The sequence below is a fragment of the Myxine glutinosa genome, chromosome 2, assembly GCF_964187855.1.
Source record: "Myxine glutinosa chromosome 2, kmMyxGlut1.1, whole genome shotgun sequence".
NCBI classification, from domain to species: Eukaryota; Metazoa; Chordata; class Myxini; order Myxiniformes; family Myxinidae; genus Myxine; species Myxine glutinosa.
This window is the reverse complement of record NC_136262.1, coordinates 125,829,549-125,853,216: the sequence shown is the minus strand read 5'-3', so window position 1 is coordinate 125,853,216 and position 23,668 is coordinate 125,829,549. Positions and strand designations below refer to the sequence as shown.

The window sequence follows — 23,668 nt, the reverse complement described above, 5'->3', positions numbered from 1 at the left end:
GGGAGATTTGAAAGGGAAGGGTGATGGGGAGGATTTGGAGGGGAGGGGTGATGGGAAGTTTTGGAGGGGAGGGGGGATGGGAAAGTTTTGGAGGGAAGGGGGGATGGGGAAGATTTGGAGGGGAGGGGTGAGATTGGATTTTGAAAAGTGTACGATTCATGGGAAACGAACATTTTTTGCAAAATGAGTTTGAGACCTTCGAGTCAAAAATACGTTTGAGGATGCTGAAGGAGGGGTGGAGTTCTGGAGAGTTTAGGGAATGTAGAAAAGAGGAACTGTAAGAGATGGTATTGTTTTATTTTTTTGGAATGAATAGATTTGGTGAGCAAGACGAAGGCATCCTTTTGTAGGAGAAGAAGAAAAAGGTGTTATAATATATGAGAGAAAATAGTTGTTCAGGGGAGAGATTATACATTTCTAACCACGTGATCGTGTGATTGCGAACAACGTGAACGAAGAACAAACGAACAAATAAGAACAACAATTAAACGAATAAGACCTGAGAAGGAAATATTTTTTTGTGTTTTTTTTTTTTTTTTTTGAGTAGAGATATTAAACAAGGAGGTATGGGGTGAACGACTGGGACGAAACAGAGAACGAAAATAATTGCAGCGCATTCGACAAACCGCTGAGAGAAAAACAAAACCACAAGGTCGGAGACGCTACGGTAGCCTAAGCCTACGAGTACTAGGCCTCAGAATACTCGATACGCATTAACCGACGATTGTGTATACATGTACGAAAAATTAGCACCGAAAATTTTCCTAAGGACACGCTATAGGTACACACACCGAAAGATAGATACAGTCTCGACAAAAACACAATTGTGAAAGATTACTTAGCTTCGAAAGCATGAGCGCATGGAACAGATTCGAAAAGACGTGACCTCGCCGTGACCTCGCTTTCTTCTTCCATACAGGAACTTCTTCGCCCATACAGGTGCGGCAACCCTGCATTCAGTTGCCTCCCTCTATACTTGATCTTCTCTATCCTCTTCCAAACCCCCCCCCCCCCCCCCACACACACACACACACACACACACACACACACCTTGGTCCATGAACTGTTATCCCTTACCGAAGTGGAGGTGGATGCTTTGGGCCCTGGGAGGACTCCGTTCCACCTTCTAAAACCCAAATTATGGAGATAACCAACGACACACCCACCCACACACACACACACACACACACACACACACAAACGTTTTTGAAATATCACGGACACAAGTCGAGTTACTGATATGGTTGCCATGGCAACAAAATTCAGCCAATCACAGCAGTGATCTAATCAGGTAGAGATAATGTCATGAAAAATAGATATCTGCAATATGAAAGCTAAATGTTCGACAGTTTTTGAAATATCGCAAACGCAAAAGTGCATGGACAGATGATCGGTCGGTTAGACGGAGCTCAATTTAACTTCCCCCGTCTCCAACCTTGTCGGAGGGGTGTGAGCCAAAATGGCTTTCTGCACACCTCCACTTGTAATTGTTATACAGCCTGTTTGTCTGCCTCTGTTTGTGAGCAGGATATCTCAAAAAGTTTTGGATAGATTCGAACGAAACCTGGTGGACAGGTCAGGTGTGTGACAAGGACAAATTGCTTCGCTTTTTGGGAAGATCCGAGATTCTGTTGAAATTCTTTAAGTGTTCGTCACCAGAGTGACAGGGCCGAAAATGATGCATATTTCAAAGAAAATTGTGGACGGATTCGGACGGAACTTGATGGATGAGTTGGGTAGGTGACAACAAGCTAATTCGATTTTGGTTAAAGTCCGGATGCAGATCTGCCTATCATTGGGATACAAAACATAACCTGTTCAGCCTGGTGGAGGTATGCGCTCTACTGAATGCCGGTCTAATACTTCATTTATCACTGCTGTAGAATACTTTGTACCCAGTGTGAGGAACTCAGACCTAAAGAAATCAGCTACATTAATCATCTTCATTTTCTGCACAATGGGCAGGGTAATATTTCAAATTATCCAGACGATAAAACACATTCACCAAAAGAAACAATCATTTTATTGATATTTCAATGTACAGCAACCAAACTGTTCCCTCTTGTATCATCTGTTTAAGCATTGGTGAATAGAGGACATTTCCATCTTCATCAAAGGTATCAGATCGAAACCTTTCAGTTCTGGTTTCCCTGGAAGGAAGGAAAAATAATTCAATATTTAAACCATGCATGGAAGAAGTTTCAGGAACTGAGTGGCGTGCTGACGAGGAGGGGAGTGTCGTTGAAGCTGAAGGGAAAGGTGTATGCTGCATGTGTGAGAAGTGTTATGATTTATGGGAGCGAGACATGGGTAATGAATGTAGAGCAGCAACGAAGGCTGGAAAGGGTGGAAATGCGAATGGTTCGACGGATGTGCGGAGTATCGTTGAGAGAGAGGAAGACAAATGATGAATTGCGAAAGATGATGGGAATAGAGCCTATGAGTGATGCTGTGAAGAGGAACAGGTTGAGATGGTTTGGTCATGTGTTGAGGAAGGATGAAAGTGACTGGTTGAGAAGAGTGATGGAAATGAATGTAGAAGGAAGTAGAGGATGGGGAAGACCGAGAAAGACTTGGCTAAAGATGGTGGAAGAAGAAATGCGGGCAAGGGGGTTAACAAGGAGAGATGCAGAAAATAGGGCAAAATGGAGAAGATTGTCATGGGGACCGCAAGGCTAACCCCCGCTCTAGCAGGGAAAATGGCCTTAAAATGCCTGTTGTGTTGTTGTATTTAAACCATGCATTCAAGTTATCATGCTCCTTTGCTACATACCTTTAGACCAATTATGTGCAGTCAGTGAAATACAAACCAACTTAATCGAAATGAGGTATCCTTGAAAGGGTAAGGTTTTCCAAGTTAAAAAGTGAATGGGTACATTGAAAATGAAAAAAAACACCATAATCTCTAAAATATGGTAACTCCAGTAATCTACATTGTCATATGATAAAGGATCGACCTTGTGTCTACGCACCCTTCTGTGGTGTCGTTGGCTTCATGGGGACTTTCTTTTTTGCCAAAGTTGTTTTAACTTTTCCGACCTGATTTTGGTGGGTTAAGGTAAAAATCTGTCCACTTCACCTGGTGAATGTCACCACCTTGATGCTTCAAAGGTATAGTTTTGTTATCATTGCTCCAGCTGTATTACTGCACCATATATCAGGAAAGCCGGTATTGTGTTTTTAGGTTTTTTTTTATTTTTTATTTTTATGTGTGCACATGTATGTATGTATGTATGTATGTACAGTCACGTGAAAAAGTAAGTACACCCCATGTAAAGTTTTGACCTTTTCAACATATTTCAACATACAGCTATTTGATCTTCATTTCAACAACATTGATAGATAAAGGTAAAAATAATATATAACCACCTTTAGAGGCCATTTTTCCCCGCAAAGCGGGGGTTGGTAGATAAAGGTGATATAAAATAACAAATATCATGAAATATTTACATTTTGTAGTCCATTGTATCTATCTATAATTCCAGTAATCTCTGTGTGTTTGTTTGTACGTTTGTACGTTTGTACGTTTGTACGTTTGTACGTTTGTTTGTTTGTCTGTGACCGCTGTTTCTCGACAACTACCGGTCCGATATACTTGAAACTTGCCAGGTATATTGCTGGGGACCCGAGGATGTGCCTTTTCAAGGTTTGAAATTAATCGGACAAGTACTTACCGAGCTATGGCGATTTAGCCGTTCGCCGTTCGCTTTGGCTTTGCGAATGGACCAAACCATTCATGTAAATAGAGGGGGGGGGGGGGGGGGGGTGTTCTGTGGTCGTTCGCTTTGGCTTTGCGAATGGACCAAACCATTCATGTAAATAGAGGGGGGGGGGGGGGGTTCTGTGGTCGTTCGCTTTGGCTTTGCGAATGGACCAAACCATTCATGTAAATAGAGGGGGGGGGGGGGGTTCTGTGGTCGTTGCGAATGGACCAAACCATTCATGTAAATAGAGGGAGGGGGGTTCTGTGGTCGTTACTGCCACGTGGTTTCAAAGTTTTTTTTTGTTGTTGTTGTTTGCACGCATGTTTTTTTGCACCCACGTACGGGCACGCCCTAGGATGTTTACACACACACACACCCCTACACAAATTTTTTTTTTTTTTTTTTTTTGGCAAGGAACGGGCACCCACGTACGGGCACGTCCTAGCTTATATATAGTACGGGCATGCCCTAGTAATTTAAATGAATATAAATGCAAATTTCGCATGTGGAAAAAGTAAGTACACCCCTACATTTATCACTACTTCAAATACCTAAAATTAGAATCAGGTGCACCAGCACCAGGTGCAAATGAGTAGAACATCGTTGGAGAGGATCTTGGAGGACCTGTCTTATTTAAACCTCAGACGTTTAGTTTGGTTTGCTCTTTGTTGTTGAAGTGTGCGGCATCACCATGCCTAGATCAAAAGAGCTCTCTGAGGCCTTCAGAAAGAAGGTTATAGATGCCTACGAGTCTGGGAAGGGATTCAAAAAGATCTCCAAACAATTTGAAATCAATCATTCGACTGTCCGGAAGATCATCTACAAGTGGAGAAGATTCCAAACAACTGCCAACTTGTTCAGGCCAAGCCGCCCCAGCTAGTTCAGCCCGAGAGCAGACCGCAAGATGCTGAAAGAAGTCTCTAAGAACCCCAGAATGTCATCACGGGACCTACAGGTAGCTCTTGCCACTGTTGATGTCAAAGTGCACGAGTCTACCATTAGAAAGAGGCTGCACAAATTTGATCTACATGGGAGGTGTGCCAGAAGGAAACCTTTGCTGTCCAGAAAGAACATCAGGGCAAGACTAAAGTTTGCCAATGAACACCTGGTCAAAGACCAGCACTTCTGGAACAATGTGCTCTGGACAGATGAGTCAAAGGTAGAGCTATTTGGCCACGGTACCAGAAGACATGTTTGGCGAAAACCAAAGACAGCATTTCACCACAAGAACCTGATACCAACTGTTAAGCATGGTGGTGGAAATATTATGGTTTGGGGCAGCTTTGCTGCATCAGGGCCTGGGCAGCTCACCATCATAGAATCCACTATGAATTCTTCATTGTACCAGAGGGTGCTTGAGGATAATGTGAGGCCATCTGTCGGAGAGTTGAAGCTCAACCGAAGGTGGACCTTGCAACATGACAATGACCCTAAACATACCAGTAAATCGACCAAGCAATGGCTGAAAAGAAATAAATGGAGGGTTCTGGAATGGCCAAGTCAAAGCCCGGATCTAAATCCCATCGAGATGTTGTGGGGGGATTTGAAACGAGCTGTGCATGCAAGAAACCGGATCCGGCTTGTGCCGGCTTGGGATCCTAGGATCCTGGGTTCGAATCCCGGTCGATCGCTGAATTAACGCCAGGGGGGGTTGACTCAGCATGTCATCCTTCCGAGGTCGGCAAATTGAGTACCAGCTTGCTGGGATGAATGATCCCGGTGTGTACCCCGGTTTAGAATAGGTACACAGTATCCCTGCACATCGTAAGAGCGTGACCAAGGGTTGGCATCAGGAAGGGCATCCGGCCATAAAAACATTGCCTCAAACAGGGAACCATGATTGTCATGGGGCCGCAAGGCTAACCCCCGCTCTAGTGGGGAAAATGGCCTTAAAACGATCATTCATTTTTTTTTTGTGCATGCAAGAAACCCCTCAAACACCGCACAGCTGAAAGAATTCTGCATGGAGGAGTGGGCAAAAATTTCTCCCAGTCGATGTCAGAGACTGGTAGACAGTTATAAGAAACGCCTACTTGAGGTTGTTTCTGCCAAACGGGGCAATACCACCTATTAGAGCCAAAAGTGTACTTACTTTTTCCACAGAAGGAAATGGCATCTCTGTTAATTTTTTGTTGAATAAATTATTGCAAATTCAATTCTTCATTGTTTTTTGTTCAAGTAGATTACCTTTATCTATATATACTGTTTAAATGAAGATCAAATATTGATATGTCCACATATGTTAAAAAGATTTTTAAAAAACATTTCATGGGGTGTACGTACTTTTTCACATGACTGTATGTATGCATGCATCTTTACTATAATTCATGGACCGGTGTGTGTGTGTGTGTGTGTGTGTGTGTGTGTGTTTGTTTGTTTGTCGCACTACTCCTCCTACAGTCATGGGCCCATTGCATCCAGACTTGCTAAATCGGATCAGCATGACCCCAATTAGTGTATAGGGGTGTTTGTATCACTGCTGGTGGTCTTGGGGGAAGGGGTGAGACGGGAGAAGGGAGGGGGAATAGGAGACAATATTCCTATGTAAATGTGTATTGTGTAGTGCCACCTCCAGGTGGGAGAGGGTATTACAAGTCCCCCCCCCCTTTACGGTGCAGTATTCCTGTCCCCACTTTTACCAGTGCAGTGAGGTGTTTTAAATTCTAAGCAGTAGGCTTGTTTGTGCTTCATGCATGTAAACCTTGGTTTTTTATATATTTTTATTTTTTGGGGGAGCAATTGAGGAAGTTGCCTATACATCTCCCAAAATAAAGGTGTCAGAAGAATGTGCTGCATTTTTGGAACAAGATCGCCCATATGGTGGGTACTCGGCTAGCGTATGCAATTTGTTAGCCAACACAATATGTCAGAAGAATGTGCTGCATTTTTGGAACAAGATCGCCCATATGGTGGGTACTCGGCTAGCGTATGCAATTTGTTAGCCAACACAATATGTCAGAAGAATGTGCTGCATTTTTGGAACAAGATCGCCCATATGGTGGGTACTCGGCTAGCGTATGCAATTTGTTAGCCAACACAATATGTCAGAAGAATGTGCTGCATTTTTGGAACAAGATCGCCCATATGGTGGGTACTCGGCTAGCGTATGCAATTTGTTAGCCAACACAATATGTAACCTCTTGAAGACTTCATTTGCAGTTGATGAAGTACTCCTCTCTCCTCTGGGCTTGTGCCCTCGCTTCACATCTTGCTCAGCTTGATGCCATGGAAAGCAAGGCCCTCAAAATGATTTGGATCTCCCGCAACAAAGTTGAATGTCTAGGCCTCTTACTTTCACATCACAGACAAGTTGGTGGCCTCTCTGTATTCGTCCGCTACCTTTTTGGTCTTGCACCCTCTGCCCTCTATTGCATCAATCCCTCTTATGTTTTTGCAGGATGCACATGGTCTGCCAGTAACCCTCTTCTTGTTAAACTCCCAAAATCCACTCTCTCAACTCCACTCATTTGTTCCTCTTTTCCTCTCTCATGTGGAACCCACTTCCCCAGTCTGTTCAGCACCATTATTCCCTCCAAGGTTTCAAAACAGCTATTCCCCACTACCTGGTCATCTCCTATCCATACTCATGATCTCTTTGACTCTCCAATTGACCCCATTCAAGCATTCTCCTTTTCCAGGTCATTGTGTTTTCCTCCTCTCCTTTACGCCTATTTGTTGTTGGTTGTCAGTTGGTTTGTTACTTCACTGTTTCATCCCTGTCTTCCCCTTCCTGTTCTTGCTAAACCTATCTTGTTTCATTCAGATTGTGTGCAGCTTGTTCACCCCCATGTGTCCTTCTCCCCTTCTCCTTGATCTCACTCTCACTTTTCTGCTGTTGGTATTTCTCCCTTTCCATTTTGTTCCCTCCATTTTTCTCTCGTTCCTCCACAAGCATCGATCATGTTTACAAAAACAAACAAATATCTTTTTATAATGAAAATGCAAAACTCGCCTAGTGTTGGCTTAGCGGTTAGGGTGCCGGCTTGGGATCCTCGGATCCTGGGTTCGGATCCCGGTCGATCGCTGAATTAACGCCAGGGGGGTTGACTCAGCCTGTCATCCTTCCGAGGTCGGCAAATTGAGTACCAGCTTGCTGGGATGAATGATCACGGTGTGTACCCCGATTTAGAATAGGTACACCGTATCCCTGCGCATCGTAAGAGCGTGACCAAGGGTTGGCGGCAGGAAGGGCATCCGGCCATAAAAACATTGCCTCAAACGGGGAACCACGATTGTCATGGGGCCTGCAAGGCTAACCCCTGCTCTAGCGGGGAAAATGGCCTTAAAACGATCATTCATTCATTTTTCAATGAAAATGCAAAACTCATCCCAATTAAACGATAAAACTCACCTTGTGCATCATTCAAATTGTTCACCTTCACTTTGAGTTGTGAACGGATCTTATCAATTTCTTTATTCAGTTGTTCCTGGTCTGCAAGAGCGAGGTTAAAAACGTTAACACCTTTCAAACAGTCAAAAACACTTTTCATGTACAAATATTCAGCTGTATTTATTTACATACTTAGTTGTAACTATTGTTTGCAGCAAATGCTGGGATTGTAACCAGTTTTATTTCAGAAATCCTTCTCTCATCTTTCGTTCTTTCTTTCAGAAAATGTCTTTTATTCGGTATGTTGCTTTGGGATTTTCACATGAAAGGCATTGAAGTATTTATCATTCACCCAATTAGGCTGTGTGATGCAAATTAGAAAGCACCATGAGTGGCCAGATAATTAGAGTGGCCAGACGGAAGCCACTCCTGAGAAAAGGGAACATGACAGCACGCCTGGAGTTTGCAAAAAGGCACCTGAAGACTCTGAGAGCATGAGGTAAAAGATGAAGTGGTCTGATGAGAGAAAATTTAACTCTTTGGCCTGAATGCAAAGCACTATGTCTGGCGGAAACAAAGCATAGCTCATCACCGATCTAACACCATCTCTACCGTGAAGCATGGTGGTGGCAGCATCATGCTATGGGGATGCTTTTCAGCGGCAGGGACTGGGATAGTTGTAAGGATAGAGGGAACAATGAATGGAGCCAAATACTGGCAAATCCTTGAGGAGAACCTGCTTCAGTGTCCACAAGACCTAAAACTGTGGTGAAGATTTACATTCCATCAGGACAATGACCCCAAACATACAGCCAAAGCAACACTGGAATGGCTTCAGAACAAGAACGTGAAAGTCCTTGAGTGGCCCAACCAAAGCCCAGACTTGAATTCCACTGAGAATCTGTGCAAATAATTGAAGATTGCTGTTTACCGATGCTCCCCATCCAACTTGACAGAGTTCAATGATATATGCAAGGAAGAATGGGAGAAACTCCCCAAATCCAGATGTGCAAAGTTGATACAGACATACCCAAGAAGACTGAAAGCTGTAATCGCTGCCAAAGGCACTTGCTTCTACGAAGTATTGACTCAGGGGGTTGAATACTTATGCAATTCGATGTTTTTGTATTTCATTTTTAATTACTTTGGAAAAACGTCTCAAAAAACATTCCACTTTGACATTTTGGGTTATTATGTGTAGATCAGTGACAAAAAAGCTCTCAATTTATCCATTTTAAATTCTGGGTGTACCATAACAAAATGTGAAAAAGTCAAGGGATGTGAACACTTTCTGAAGGCACTGTAACTTCTTCAAGAAGATTGTTAAGGAAATAGATGAGGGGGTTGTCAGACAGTCCTTTCAGAGAGAGATAGTGAGAGTGTGAGATTTGTCAGGATTGAAAGATTATTCCAAGTATTTGAGGGTGCAAGACCAGAAAGGAGGTGGTAGAAGACAGTGACCACCGACCTGTATGTGATGTCAAAACAATATTCTCCAATAGTAAAAATAAAACCCAATATCCCTGTTAATTACCTTTTTGAAGCATGTCCAGAGTTTGGGGGTTGGTCAGTTTTATAAGCGTGCTTCCAAAACATACCCACACCTTGTCTGGAAGGCAACAAAAACAATGGAGTTAGAGTGTATGAGTATCAATCGAGAAACTGAGAAGAGCACCGTGGAAAAGCGACAATTGTAAAAATAAAAGAATAGGAATCAGTAGGGGATGAATCAAGCGGATCATGTGAAGTACAGTGTCTAATTAAAATACTGCATGTAAAAATTTTGAATTTTCTCAAACAAACATTTCTCTGCCTTCCCACAACAGGCATTTTTGTGAGATTAGCAGACGTTTTACCTGGTGATTTAGAAAATTTCCAAAATGTCAGAACAGTCAATGTGGAATGGTTGTTTACTGGGCAATCACCGGGGCAATTTTTCCATTTGAATCCCGCTGAATGACATATCCACGTGATGTTCATCAGTGAACCAATCATACATTGGTGCTAATCCCATAGATGATTGGGCTGACAGGATGGCCTAAAAGGTATGCACACTCGCCTCTAAGCTGTTTAGCCTGGGTTTGAATCTCGACCCAGCTATGAACTGTCACCACGGAGTTTCACAGGCAGGGTAATTCATCAATGTGCATGCCGTCCCTCGGATGGATGTTAAATGGGCGTCCGTCTGCCCGGCATTCGTTTGTGGATGTTAAAGATTCCACAGTGTCCTTCACAAAGAGTAGGCGAGCTACCGCCAGCACCATGGGCAAAAAATTCAAAAATTCCTGCTCTAACCTTGTGTTTCCCCTGTCCCAAGGGAACGAAGTGCAAAGGAACGAATGATCTGACCATATGCTTGTTAAAGTGTACATCTCTCTGGCCATTCTCAGAGAGCCTCCTCAGCATCGACGAGTCTGGCAATTCACTCAGGCCAACTGGCACGGTCTTCAAGCAGCCATCAATCATCTAGACCGGTCTCCCATCTCGATTGCCTCTGACATCAACTCATCCTTGGAATTCTTCCAAAGTAAACTGCTCTCTCTCATGCACAGATTTATCCCATCTCGTCTTTAGTTGTCATACCCTTCCTCCTGTCCATGGTACATGGAATCTTGTGGTGAGGTGAGGCAGTTGCCCTGAAACAACTTGCCTTTGCCTCCTGGAAGGCAAATCCAACGGAAGGCAATCTCATTTCGTTTCAAAAAGCCCGAACAAGTGTGTGTCTACCCTCAGGAGAGCCAGGAAACAATATCTCTCTACTCTCAAGACTGAACTCTCAAACCGGTCTCCCAATTCCAAATCCTGGTGGTGTCTTGTCAAATCTGTTTCTGGTGTTTGTTCCCCTCCATCCCATCCCTTACCTCAAACGGCTATACAGCTGACTCCGCACGTGAAAAAGCTGAATGCCTCAACTCTGTGTTTGCCTCAAAATCTTGTTGTATCCCAAACCCGTCTCTCTCTGTACCCACCGAACCCAGTCATACCCAGCTGCTCCTGGACTCTGTGTCCTTCTCTCCTGACAAGATGGAGAAGTTTCTGTCAATCCTCGACTCTGATTCTGCAACTGAACCAGACGGCATCAGCCCACGGGTCCTAAAATAATGCTCCGCCACTCTTTCGCACCCTCTCTGTTCTCTTCACCCTCTCTTTTGCTCAAGGTCATCTGCCATCAGCTTGGAAATCAGCCAACATTGCAAAGGTGCAACAATCAGCACAAAAAAGGTGCAAAAACGATCCTTGCAACTACAGACCAATCAGCCTTCTCCCAATTATCAGTCGTGTCATGGAATCCATCATTGCTTCGGATATCAAATCCTTCCTCTTCTCCAATGGCTTGATCTCTGATCATCAATTAGAATTCAGACCAGGTCACTCTAATCTGGACATGCTGCTTCTGCTGTCTCAACAATGGATGGAGGTCCTCAATGCCAAACAGGAAATCAGAGCTGTCTCCCTTGACATATCACGTGCCTTCGATACGGTCTGGCACCCCGCTCTACTCACCAAACTCTCCTCCTTTGGTATCCATGGAAATGTCCACGCAAGGCTTGCTGACTTCCTCTCTGGTGGTAGTCAACGTGTGGCCCTGAATGGGTTTCTCTCATCTCCCCTTCCTGTTCAGGCTGGAGTTCCCCAAGGCAGTGTTCTGGACCCTGTGCTTTTTCTGGTCTTCGTCAATGATCTCTCCGACTCTCTGAAAAATACTCTCTATCTCTTTGCTGATGACTCTACTCTCTGCAGCGCCATACCTCATCCCTCAGATCGACAGTCTGCAGCCTCCTCACTCTCTGCAGACCTGGACAAAATCACAGACTGGTCAAACAAGTGGAACATGTCTTTCAATCCTGACAAATCTCACACTCTCACTATGTCTCTCCGAAAAGACCATCTGGAAAACCCTCCCATCTACTTTCTCAACAATCCTCTCCAAGAAGTTCTGTCACTCAAGCTCTTGGGTCTCACAATCTGCCATGATCTTTCCTGGGAAAACCACATTTATGTCATTGCACATGTGTGCAGATCAAAACCATGATCAATGTCTCTGTCCTCGTGTGTAACACGAGATGTGTAACAGCTCCTCGATGAGCCTTTGCCCTGTAAAAAAATATAAAAAATAAACAAAAAACCCAAGGTACCATAAGTTGGACAAGGCTCCAGCAATAATGAAACAAATTGCCCAGGATCCAAGTGGCCATACCACCCGAGTGCAAGACCAGATTTATATTATGTACAAGTAAAAAAAAGAAGAAGAGTAAAAACAAAGGGAGGAAATGTCCAAAAAAAAACAAAAAACAAAACAAGTACAGATACATTCAAAGTACACCGTCCCATGCCAAATAAATAAATGACATATCCTCCAACGCGTGGCATTGCTGGTGTGCGGGAATGCCGCCGTGCAGCACAGAGATGGTAATGGGAGGGAGAGATGTACAATAATTGATTGATTAATTGCGTAATTAAAATCGATAAAAAGTTATCATAAAATAATTTCTTAATCAATTGGCTAATAGCATACCTAAACCACCAGTGTTTCATCCGAAGCTGTAACTCTTTGAAAATTAAACAATTAATTAATCGAAAAATTAAATAAATTGATTAATCAACAAATAATTAATCGATCAATAAATCAAAAAAAACCCTTTACAGCCAAATCATTTGGTCCTTGTCATGAAGAAATATCAGCTTCCTAGCTCAAAGAGTGCCTGAGATATTGCCCAGATGAGAAAGGAAATAAATAAGTACTTAATGAATTTATAATAATAATTAAATAATTAATCAATTAATTCAATAATCAAAAAATACAAAAATCAAGTTTTTGCCAAAGCACATGCTCACTATTGTGCCGAAATTTCAGCTTCCTAGCGCAAAGGATGGCTGAGATACCGCCCGGACAAACAAACAAACTAACAAACAAACGAACAAACAAACAAAAAAAGAAAACAAACGGAGTGAAAACTGAGTACTCCCTTTCAGCGTGCATCACCCCCTTCGGTGCCCGGCGATGAATCATGCAGCATCTGGAGATGGCATAGGAAAGGAGCGGTGTACAACAAAGAAGGTAGGGATGATACCACAATACGACACCACAATCCTCTTATGGATTACCATCATGACATATTTTGATATTTTACTTTTGTTATTTTGGGATTGGAATTGAACAACGTCAAAATATGTTGTGATGGCAATCCATAAGAGGATTGTGTGATCGTATTGTGGTGCTGCATTGTGGTGACATTCCTACCTTGTTTGCTTGTTTCTTGAGATTTCATCCCTCTATGTTTTACATTTTTAAAATGTTTTTTCTTGTTTCTGTTGTTTGTTTGTTTTGAGTGAGAATATATAAAAGCTAATAAAGAACACAAAATACACGTGTACAGATTAGTGAGGTCATATACAGCCATCAGTGCGTATCACCCAATGGAGCATCATTTTTTTGGGAGCTAAAAGATGGCCGTGCCTAGCTTCACAATCGCTCAACCAGGAAATGCAGAGCTTCCCATCAGTTAGTGTCACAATTTGTATTTGTGCAACTTCTTTTGAAGATAATTATAAATATTTTATCATAATATTAGCGAATTTAATACGCTTACTGTTGTATATGTTTTAATATCTTGGTATTGATTCCATACCTCTATGTTTTTAAATGTTTTAAATAGTTGTTTCTATTGATTTTGGGGGGTTGGGGGTGGGGAAGGGAATATCCAGTGGGATTTTGGGGGCGAATGGTTCAATCAAAGGTACCGCCTCAATCCTGGCTTGTTTTAGTTAAGTCCAGAGTTTGCAGTTGGTTTAAAAATAATAATACATGCTTAATCAATATTATAAAACAGGAGTGTCTGTCTGCCTGTCCATCCGTCCATTTGTGTGTCCTTCCCCAAACTATTCTCTCAATTTTGAAGCTATCCCCACCAAACTTTCTGTGGAACATTTTGGGGTCACAGGGGTGTCCTAAGGTAGGTGGGAGGTTTTATTGATCTCTCAATACAAATATGATTTTGAGTTTCCACCTGTACAGTAATTCACGTGTTCGGCATTAGCAGTTTCGTCATTTACCGCATGTGGAAACATTAGCTGGTTCGGTAATATCTCAATACGATTGAGATTTTGTGCTTTCCCCCTATGATGCTGATCTTTCTCTACGTGTAAACACATTCGCAACTTTAGCAATTCCTCAATGGAATTGAGATTCTCGGTTTCCACCCGTGAGACGCCACAATTTTTCATGTGTAAACACAATCGTGGATTCTGCATTTGCAATTTCGCCATTAACCGCATATAGAAACATTGTAACCCACCTTCTGGTGTGTTCAGCTGCAGTAACTTATTTTCCCAAGTCATTTATGAACTGGCTGTCCATGCCTGATGTTCGACTGAAGGTGGCACAGGAACGAGGAATTTATTGGATCATGGTTTGGCATTCGCTGTTTCCGCATTGTCTGTTTGCCTTGAAAGTGCAACATGTACCACGTGTCCTACACGTCCTTGCATGTGTCCTAAAGTGGATGGGAGTTTTCCATGATCATCCCTCCATATGAAGTACTGCCGTACTCCATAATAGGGATACTCGATTTGAAAATCCCAACAAATTAATAATTCATAACAATTAAATGTAAAATAAGATTTCCAATGATAGACAGTGCTGTTTTGAAAACAAATAATCACACAACAAACTTATTCTTGGTCGTCTTCTTCTTCTTGTGTATGCAGCATAAGGCTACGGAGTGGCACCAGTGGCTGAAGGTGCAGCTGTGCCACTGATGCAGTGCCTTCTGCTGGTTAGGGCAGGAAATTGGAATTTGTCCAGGATCGCCTACTCTTTGTAAAGGACACCATGGGATATTTCACATGCACAAACTAATGCCGGCAGACAGGACGCTCAGTTTAACGTCCATCCGAGAGATGGCACACACGTTGATGCCTTGCCTGTGAAACACTGAGATTAAAGGTAAGGATTCAAACCCCGGCTAGACTGCTTGGAGGTGAGTGTGCGTACCTCTAGAGTCTAGACTCTAGACCATCCTGTCAGCCCAATTGATCTTAGAAAATGATCTTCATTCCACTCTTGCAAATAGAATAAGATCTTACGAATACTTTTTGAATACTTTTTCACGTAATGCATCATCTTCCTAAAGACTATCAAATGGCACAATCAACAGTGAATGTGAAAGATGTAAGAAACTTTCATTAAAAAGTGGTTTTGCCAAGCAAATGCGACACCACCTTATCCAACACATGCTGATCTCACCTTTTGATTTTTCCTTCTGCAGTGATCTTATAGCTTCACGGTTAAAATTTCTCTTTTGACCCAAGTCAATAACCTGCAAGATGAAAACAATAAAGCAGGATGAGGGCAGGATTGTGTGTATTATCCTTCATCACTGTGTGGAAGAGTAATTAATTTCTGATGCAGTACGTGAAACATCCTGCAACTGATGCCGACAGAAAACAGACCTTTGGAAAACATAAAGATTCTCCAAGGGTAGGTGCTCTTATGATGAAAGTTTTGTGTCAATCAGTCAAGCAGTTGCAGAGAAAACGAATTTTGAAGCAAATAAAGGTGAAAAGGTAAGGGTGGAAGAAAAAAAAAAGAGAGGACTTCGGCCGATGTTCAACATCATGGTGTTGAGGATGGTTGTGCATGCTTATTACGAATAACCAGAACGGCACTGAGTAGAGCACATACCTCCGCCAGGCTGACTATTTACCTCCGCCACCATAGGTGGATGGAGGTTATGTTTTCACCCCTGTCTGTCTGTTTGTGAACAAGATATCTCAAAGAGTTGTGGACGGATTCGGACGAAATTTGGCAGAGATGTAGCGTATGTGACAAGGAAGAAATTATTAGATTTTGGTGAAGATCCGGATTCGGATCCGGCTACTATGATTTTTAAGTGATTCTTCACCATTGGGGAAATAGGGACAAAAACGATACATTGCAGGATATCTCAAAAAGTTATGGACGGATTTGGACGAAACTTGGTGGACCGGTTGTGTGTGTGTAACAATGAAGAATTGGTTCAATTTTGGTGAAGATCCGGATCTGAATCCGGCTGTAGAATTTTTAAAGTGATTCTTCATTATTGAGAGATAGAACCAAAAAACGAGATGTAACAGGACATCTCAAAAAATGGTGGATGGATGATTTTGATTAAATGTGATTCTGTATTGTGATTTTCTGGTCTACTCTGGGATACAAAACGTAAACTGTTCACCTGGCGGAGGTACGCTCTCAACTGAGTGCCGTTCTAGTTCATGTTTTGCATCCACTGAAAGGCCGGATCTGGATTCGGACCTGAACCAAAATCGAATTGGCTTGTTATTGTCACACACTGAACCTTTCAAAGTTTCGTCAGAATCCTTGATCCATCTTTAACTTTTTGAGATATCCTGCTCACAGACAAACAAACAGACAAACAAGCAGACAGAGAAACAGGCCAACACACAGACAAATAGACATACAAACGGACATAAAAAACAAAGAGACAGACAAACACACCAACACACAGACAAAAAACAGACAGAGGGGCAGACAAACAGACAGACAAGATAGCAAAACCAACAGACAGACAAGACAGACAAACGAACACACAAAAAACAAACAAACAAACAAAGACAAAGAAACAAACAAAGTCAGACAAACAGAAAAAGGAAAAGGACAGACAAACAAAGACAGACAGACAAACCTGAAACAGGGGTGAAAACAACCTCCGTCCACATTCGATGGTGTAGCCTGTATATAGGTAAACAGTTTCACATCATAATCAGTCGTTTACTTTCATGGCATTTAACATGTATAATAACGATTTGATCAAATTGTAAATATTTCCATTCAAAACTTCTGGGACATTTAATTGTACACCGCACCTTTCCTATGCCATCTCCAGGCATTGCAAATCGTCATTGCTGGGCACCGAAGGGGGCTCGGCAATGACGCACGCTGAACAGGAGCACTCAGTTTTCACTCTGGTTTCTTGCTTTCTTGTTTGTTGCACACCGCACCTTTCCTATGCCATCTCCAGGCATTGCAAATCGTCATTGCTGGGCACCGAAGGGGGCTCGGCAATGACGCACGCTGAACGGGAGCACTCAGTTTTCACTCTGGTTTCTTGCTTTCTTGTTTGTTGCACACCGCACCTTTCCTATGCCATCTCCAGGCATTGCAAATCGTCATTGCTGGGCACCGAAGGGGGCTCGGCAATGACGCACGCTGAACGGGAGCACTCAGTTTTCACTCTGGTTTCTTGCTTTCTTGTTTGTTGCACACCGCACCTTTCCTATGCCATCTCCAGGCATTGCAATTCGTCATTGCCGGGCACCGAAGGGGGCTCGGCAGTGACGCACGCTGAAAGGGAGTACTCAGTTTTCACTCTGGTTGTTTTCTTGTTTGTTTTCTTGCTTTCTTGTTGTACACCGCACCTTTCCTATGCCATCTCCAGGCATTGTAAATCGTCATTGCTGGGCACCGAAGGGGGCTCGGCAATGACGCACGCTGAAAGGGAGTACTCAGTTTTCACTCTGGTTGTTTGTTTGTTTGTTTTCTTGCTTTCTTGTTTGTTTTCTTGCTTTCTTGTTTGTTTGTCCGGGCGATATCTCAGCCATCCTTTGAGCTAGGAAGCTGAAATTTCGGCACAATAGTGAGCAAGTCCTTTGTCAAAAACCGTATTTTTTGTTTTTGAATAATCAATTAATTGAGGAGTTATTTAATTATTAGCGATTAATTAAGTACTTATTTAATTAATCAAATTTCCTTTCTCTTCTGACCATTAACTCAGGCACCTTTTGAGTTAGGAAGCTGATATTTGGACATGCCAATGACCAGGTGATTTGGCTGCAAAGGCTATTTTTGATTTATTGATTAATCAATTAATCGATTAATTATTTAATTATTCGATTAATGACAATTTTTTTTTTTTTTTTTTAGTTACAGATTCTGATGAAATGGTGGTGGTTTATGTGTTCTCTGACCGAATTGATTAATAATTTAATTTATTTAATGATTATTATTTATTTATTTTCATTATTAATCATTTATTTATTTTCTCTCATTCGGCCAATATCTCAGGCACCGTTTGAGCTCTGAAGCTAATATTTGGACATGAGTGACCAAGTGACGTGGCTATCAAGGATATTTTTGATTTATTGATTAATTAATTATTAATTAATCGATTAATTATTTAATTATTCGATTAATTACTAAAAAAAATTTTTTTTTTTTCAGTTACAGATTCTGATGAAATGGTGGTGGTTTATGTGTTCTGTGACCGAATTGATTAATAATTTAATTTATTTAATGATTATTTATTTATTTTCATTATTAATCATTTATTTATTTTCTTTCTCATTCGGCCAATATCTCAGGCACCTTTTGAGCTCTGAAGCTAATATTTGGACATGAGTGACCAAGTGATGTGGCTATCAAGGATATTTTTGATTTATTGATCAATCAATTAATCAATTAATCGATTAATTATTTAATTATTCGATTAATTACTAAAAAAAAATATATATTTTTTCAGTTACAGATTCGGATGAAATGGTGGTGGTTTATGTGTTCTGTGACCGAATCGATTAATAATTTAATTTTTTAATGATTATTATTTATTTATTTTCATTATTAATCATTTATTTATTTTCTTTCTCATTTGGCCAATATCTCGGGCACCTTTTGAGCTGGGAAGCTAATATTTGGACATGACAGTGACCAAGTGATGTGGCTATGAAGGATATTTTTGATTTATTGATTAATCATTTAATCGATTAATTATTTATTTATTGATTAATCAATTAATTATTTAATTTTTTATTCATGACTTATTTAATGAAATTTCTAAAAGATACATCTTCGGGTGAAGCACTAGTGGTTTTGTTATGGTATTAGCCAATTGATTAAGAAAATATTTTGTGATAATCTTTTATTGATTTTAATTATACAATTAATCAATCAATTAGTGTACACCTCTCCCTCCCAATGCAGCCTCTATGAGCTGCACTGCGGTATTGCCGGGCGCCTGCGGCGCCCCGGCAATGCCGCGCTGTAGGATATTTCATTATTTGGCATGGGGCGGTGTAATTTGAATGTATCTGTGCGGTACTTGTTATTATTATTTTGGAGGAAAGCGCTCTTTGGATGAGACTGAATCCGGGTGGTTCATGGTTGTACACGTCAAAGATCACATCGTACCTTTCGAATCGAAGGCAAGCCATAAATTCCACCGAGTTAGCTGGATAATTTGTACTCTCAGCTTGGGGAGAATGCAGGGATGTTGCCATGAAAAACAGTGCTCGGTGACGTCATGACGTCGCAGTGAAATAAACGGGCACGTGGCGGACGGACGGCAGAACGGAGGGCGCAAATCAGAGCTTCTGGCGCGAATATCGTCGCCATTTAAAAATCTGATTGCAAAAATAATTTAACGATTAAAAATAATTGACTAAAATTATAATAAGCAAAACCAAAAATAGAGCGTTTTGGAAGTAGGCCTCAGGTGAGGCCGAGGGATCCGTGCTTGCTAAATATCGGTGTAAACTTGCGAGTGATTTTTGTGTGGAGGAACGACCAGGTAGAGCAGGTAAATGCTTTTAGTTTTACTCGGCGCTCGCCAACGTGAGGCGCACATAAACTTTATAGGATAAAGTCGGACACGTACTCTCTTTAATAAATAGTAAATACGTATTGTGTCGACACAGATAGAGATACATTTGATTTACGATCCCGGATTCCCGGTACCTGCTGCCTGTCTGCCAGCACGTCTTCAGCCAGTTCCTCCACCTCGGTCAGGTAGTTGAACACCTCCTCGGGTCCGCGCGCCATCGCTGCGGACGATCACGTGATCGGATATCGATCGTGATTCGTGCACTGCACTTGGCGCGTATTTTAACGGTTTCTCGTAACTCGCCGGTATTTATTTGATTCCAGGTGGTGTTTGGCGAGACATGAGCGGAGACGGGATGCTTTGCCCTGTGTGTTCGAACTGCATTTATTCTAACGACATCAATGACCACTTGGATCGATGTCTGCTTCGTACAGATGTTCATCGTCCTGCTCCACCAAAAAAGGTCAAATTTGACCAATCAACGTGCGTGCTCACGCGTTCAGCAGCTTCGAAAAGCCAATCACTGTCTCAATCGACCATTACATCGTCTACTTGTCAGACTCATTTACCATGCTCAACCTCAACCTCAACCCCAACTTCAACCCCATCCCCAACCTCAACCCCAACCCCAACTTCAACCCCATCCCCAACCTCAACCCCAACTTCAACCCCATGCCCAACCTCGATCTCAACCCCAACTTCAACCCCAACCTCAACCTCAACTTCAACCTCAACCTCAACCCCAAGGACTTCATCTGAAGCAAAGCCATCACAGTCTCCTCAACCACCTCTCTCCCAATCACCTGCTCCATCTGGAATGCCACTTCAATCTACCAGTCCAGCTCGGTCTTCATCTCAAAGATGTCCCACCACCTTGGTATCGCCCTCTTCTTTTGCAACTACTTCCAGGTCCAAGATTGCCAATACTAAGGGCATATCAAGAGATAGGACCTTGTTGTCCATGTTTCAGGTGAATAAAGAGCATTCCCTCGTGCCAGTTGTTGAGAAAAACGTTGGCACTGACGGTCTGCCCTCCCATCCGAACACTTCCACATTCCTTACATCTGCTTCTGTCAACTCAAACGTCTCCATTTCAGGCCGAAATAATGCACAGATGGACTTCAAGCCACTCGCTGAGAGATTGCGACCGCAAACTTTGGACGATGTCATTGGACAGGACAAAGCTTTTGGGGCGAACACGCTACTCCGAACTCTCATTGAGGAGAACGAGATCCCCTCTATCGTTTTCTGGGGCCCTCCTGGATGTGGAAAGGTAAATGTGTTTTCTGCTGAATATGGTATTTTATGTGATGATATATATATATATATATATATATATTGCACATTGGCATGCATCACCATATGACCCATGTGGAGCATGTTTTAATGATGTTTATGACTTCCTGATAAGTTCTTGTCCTGAACAATAACGTGGACTATCGTAGGAAGAAACAGAACTGAGCATTATGTTCATTGTGTTACATCTTACAACAATTATACCCATGGAGTTAAAGACGATTTTGCTTTTTTTCTGTGAAAATATTTGTTTGCACCTGAAGCCAAAACCTGTTGGATATCTCCTGCAGACGTCCTTGGCGCATGTCATTGCCAACTTGTGCCGGCGTCGAGGTAATGCGCGCTTTGTCACGCACTCTGCGACCAGTGCCACGACGGCCAACATCCGGGAGGTCATCCAGCAAGCGCAGAATGAACAGCGGCTGTGCCAGCGCAAGACGATACTCTTCATTGACGAAATCCATCGATTCAACAAGAGCCAGCAGGTTACCATTGTACTTTCTCCTCACTGTGTTGTTTGGCCTTCGATGTTCACAAAAGTTTCAATAAACTCTGTTAATTTCTGCAATGGGAACATGAAACAGGCCAAACTTTGTTTTCACAATATGAAACTAGAAGGGCACTCAGTAGAGTGCACACCTCCACCAAGCTGAACATTTTACGTTTTGTATCCGACTGATAGGCCAAATCTGGATATAGACCTGAACCAAAATCTAATCGGCTTGTTCTCGTCACCAAACCAACTCTTCAACATAGTTTTATCATACCTCACACCCAACTTTTTGAAATATCATGCTGTATATAGTTTTTGACCCCATCACATCATTTGACCTCAATTACCTACATTTTTTTATCATATCCAGATCCGTATTCAGATCTTCACGAATTGATATATCCTTGTCACACACCCAATCTGTCTGCCAAATTTTGTCCAAATCCATAATATTTATCCACAAAATGAAAATAACCTCTTCTTTTTAATGGCCACAATTATTCCCATGTTATTGTGAAGTTTGGTGGGGGAAGTTTTTGGCCCAGGTCATTCACGACCTGGCTGTGCAGGTCTTTGACTAAGTAGTTCGGGTAGGAATTTTGAATTTGTTCCATGGGGCTGGTGATAGCTCGTCTACTCTTCATGAATGTGCGTACTTCATGAATGAATGTGTGTGTGTACTTTGAGGGGAATGTGCGTACTTCTTTTGGGCACAAAGCGCAGGGATAATTAACATCCACCAACTGATGCCGCCAGATGCCCAGTTAAACGCCCAGTTAACATCCACCTGAGGGATGGCACACACATTCATGAATCACCCTGCCTGTGAAACACAGGGATGACAGTTCATAGCTGGGTCGGGATTCAAACCCAGGCTAGACAGCTTTGAGGGGAATGTGCGTACTTCTAGGCCTTTGTGCCATCTCATTAAAATAACTAATTTAAGTTATACCTTTGCCTTTCTGCTCTGATAGCTTTGGATGGAGCCAATCGAGGGCCTGTACGTAGAAAGGCCACATTACTTACGAGTTGTTTTGTGTTTTGCATTACATGGTATGAAGCTTCTCAGTGCTGAATGCAAATATCGGTTTTTCTTTTTTCCAATCCTCAGGACACATTCTTGCCTCATGTTGAGAACGGCACCATTACTCTCATCGGGGCCACGACAGAGAATCCATCCTTCGAAATAAATGGGGCACTTCTCAGCCGATGTCGTGTTGTCGTGCTGGAGAAGCTCTCGGTGGAGGCAGTAGAAAAGATTCTTCAGCGAGCAGTGCGTTCACTTGGCGCTTCTATTGTCAAATCTGCAGCAGATGAGATCGAGGGAGAATTGATGCATCCAGAAGCAGCAGGGAAGTGAGTTTTTCTTTTTTTTCTTCCTTTAATATTACGAGGGCATGTTGAGCAGTAATGCCTCCTATAAAATTTCTCCAAAACAGGTAAAGATTTTCGAATGAAACAAAGACAGATAGTAAGTAACATCAATTTTTATTCTAGCATTCTATCAGCAACGACTGTAGAACGACATCATGTTCCAAAATACAGTGCATTCAGAAAGTATTCAGACCCCTTCACTTTTTTCACATTTTGTTATGTTGCAGCCTTATGCTGAAATCGTTTAAATTCATTTTTTCCCTCATCAATCTACACTCAATATCCCATAATGACAAAGAGAAAACAGGATTTTAGAAAGTTTTGCAAATTTATTAAAAAAACAAAACTGAAATATCACATTTACATAAGTATTCATACCCTTTGCTATGACACTTGAAATTTAGCTCAGGTGCCTCCCATTTCTCTTGATCATCTTTGAGATGTTTCTACACCTTGATTGGGGTCCACCTGTGGAAAATTCAATTGATTGGACATGATTTGGAAAGGCACACACCTGTCTATATAAGGTCTCACAGCTGACGATGCATATCAGAGCAAAAACCAAGCCATGAGGTCGAAGGAACTGCCTGCAGAGCTCAGACAGGATTGTGTCGAGGCACAGATCTGGGGAAGCCTACAAAAAAATTCTGCTGCATTGAAGGTTCCCAAGAGCACAATGGCCTCCATAATTCTTAAATGGAAGAAGTTTGGAACAACCAGGACTCTTCCAAGAGCTGGCCTACCGGCCAAACTGAGCAATCGAGGGAGAAGGGCCTTGGTAAGAGAGGTGACCAAGAACCAGATGGTCACTCCGGCTGAGCTCCAGAGATCATGTGTGGAGATGGGAGAAACTTCCAGAAGGACAACCATCACTGCA

The 23,668-nt window shown here is 42.2% G+C and overlaps 2 protein-coding genes across 2 annotated transcripts in view; one reads left to right on the top strand and one right to left on the bottom strand.

Annotated features, from left to right (window-relative positions):
- Positions 1 to 2,000: 2,000 nt before the first annotated feature.
- Positions 2,001 to 19,906, bottom strand: PDRG1 (p53 and DNA damage regulated 1). The gene is made up of 5 exons (XM_068107199.2): positions 19,763 to 19,906; positions 15,281 to 15,353; positions 9,569 to 9,643; positions 8,056 to 8,136; positions 2,001 to 2,150 (listed from the first exon to the last, which is right to left on the bottom strand). Exons 1-5 carry the CDS (start codon positions 19,844 to 19,846, stop codon positions 2,068 to 2,070), a joined length of 396 nt encoding a protein of 131 aa, XP_067963300.2. The 5' UTR covers positions 19,847 to 19,906; the 3' UTR covers positions 2,001 to 2,067.
- Positions 19,516 to 23,668, top strand: part of WRNIP1 (WRN helicase interacting protein 1) — a 67,613-nt gene continuing 63,460 nt past the window's right edge. Inside the window, exons 1-4 of the mRNA XM_068107198.2 lie at positions 19,516 to 19,604; positions 19,952 to 20,901; positions 21,215 to 21,409; positions 22,529 to 22,773. Coding sequence (XP_067963299.2) covers positions 19,969 to 20,901; positions 21,215 to 21,409; positions 22,529 to 22,773 — 1,373 coding nt within the window. The 5' untranslated portion in view covers positions 19,516 to 19,604; positions 19,952 to 19,968. The remainder of the gene's footprint in view (positions 19,605 to 19,951; positions 20,902 to 21,214; positions 21,410 to 22,528; positions 22,774 to 23,668) is intronic.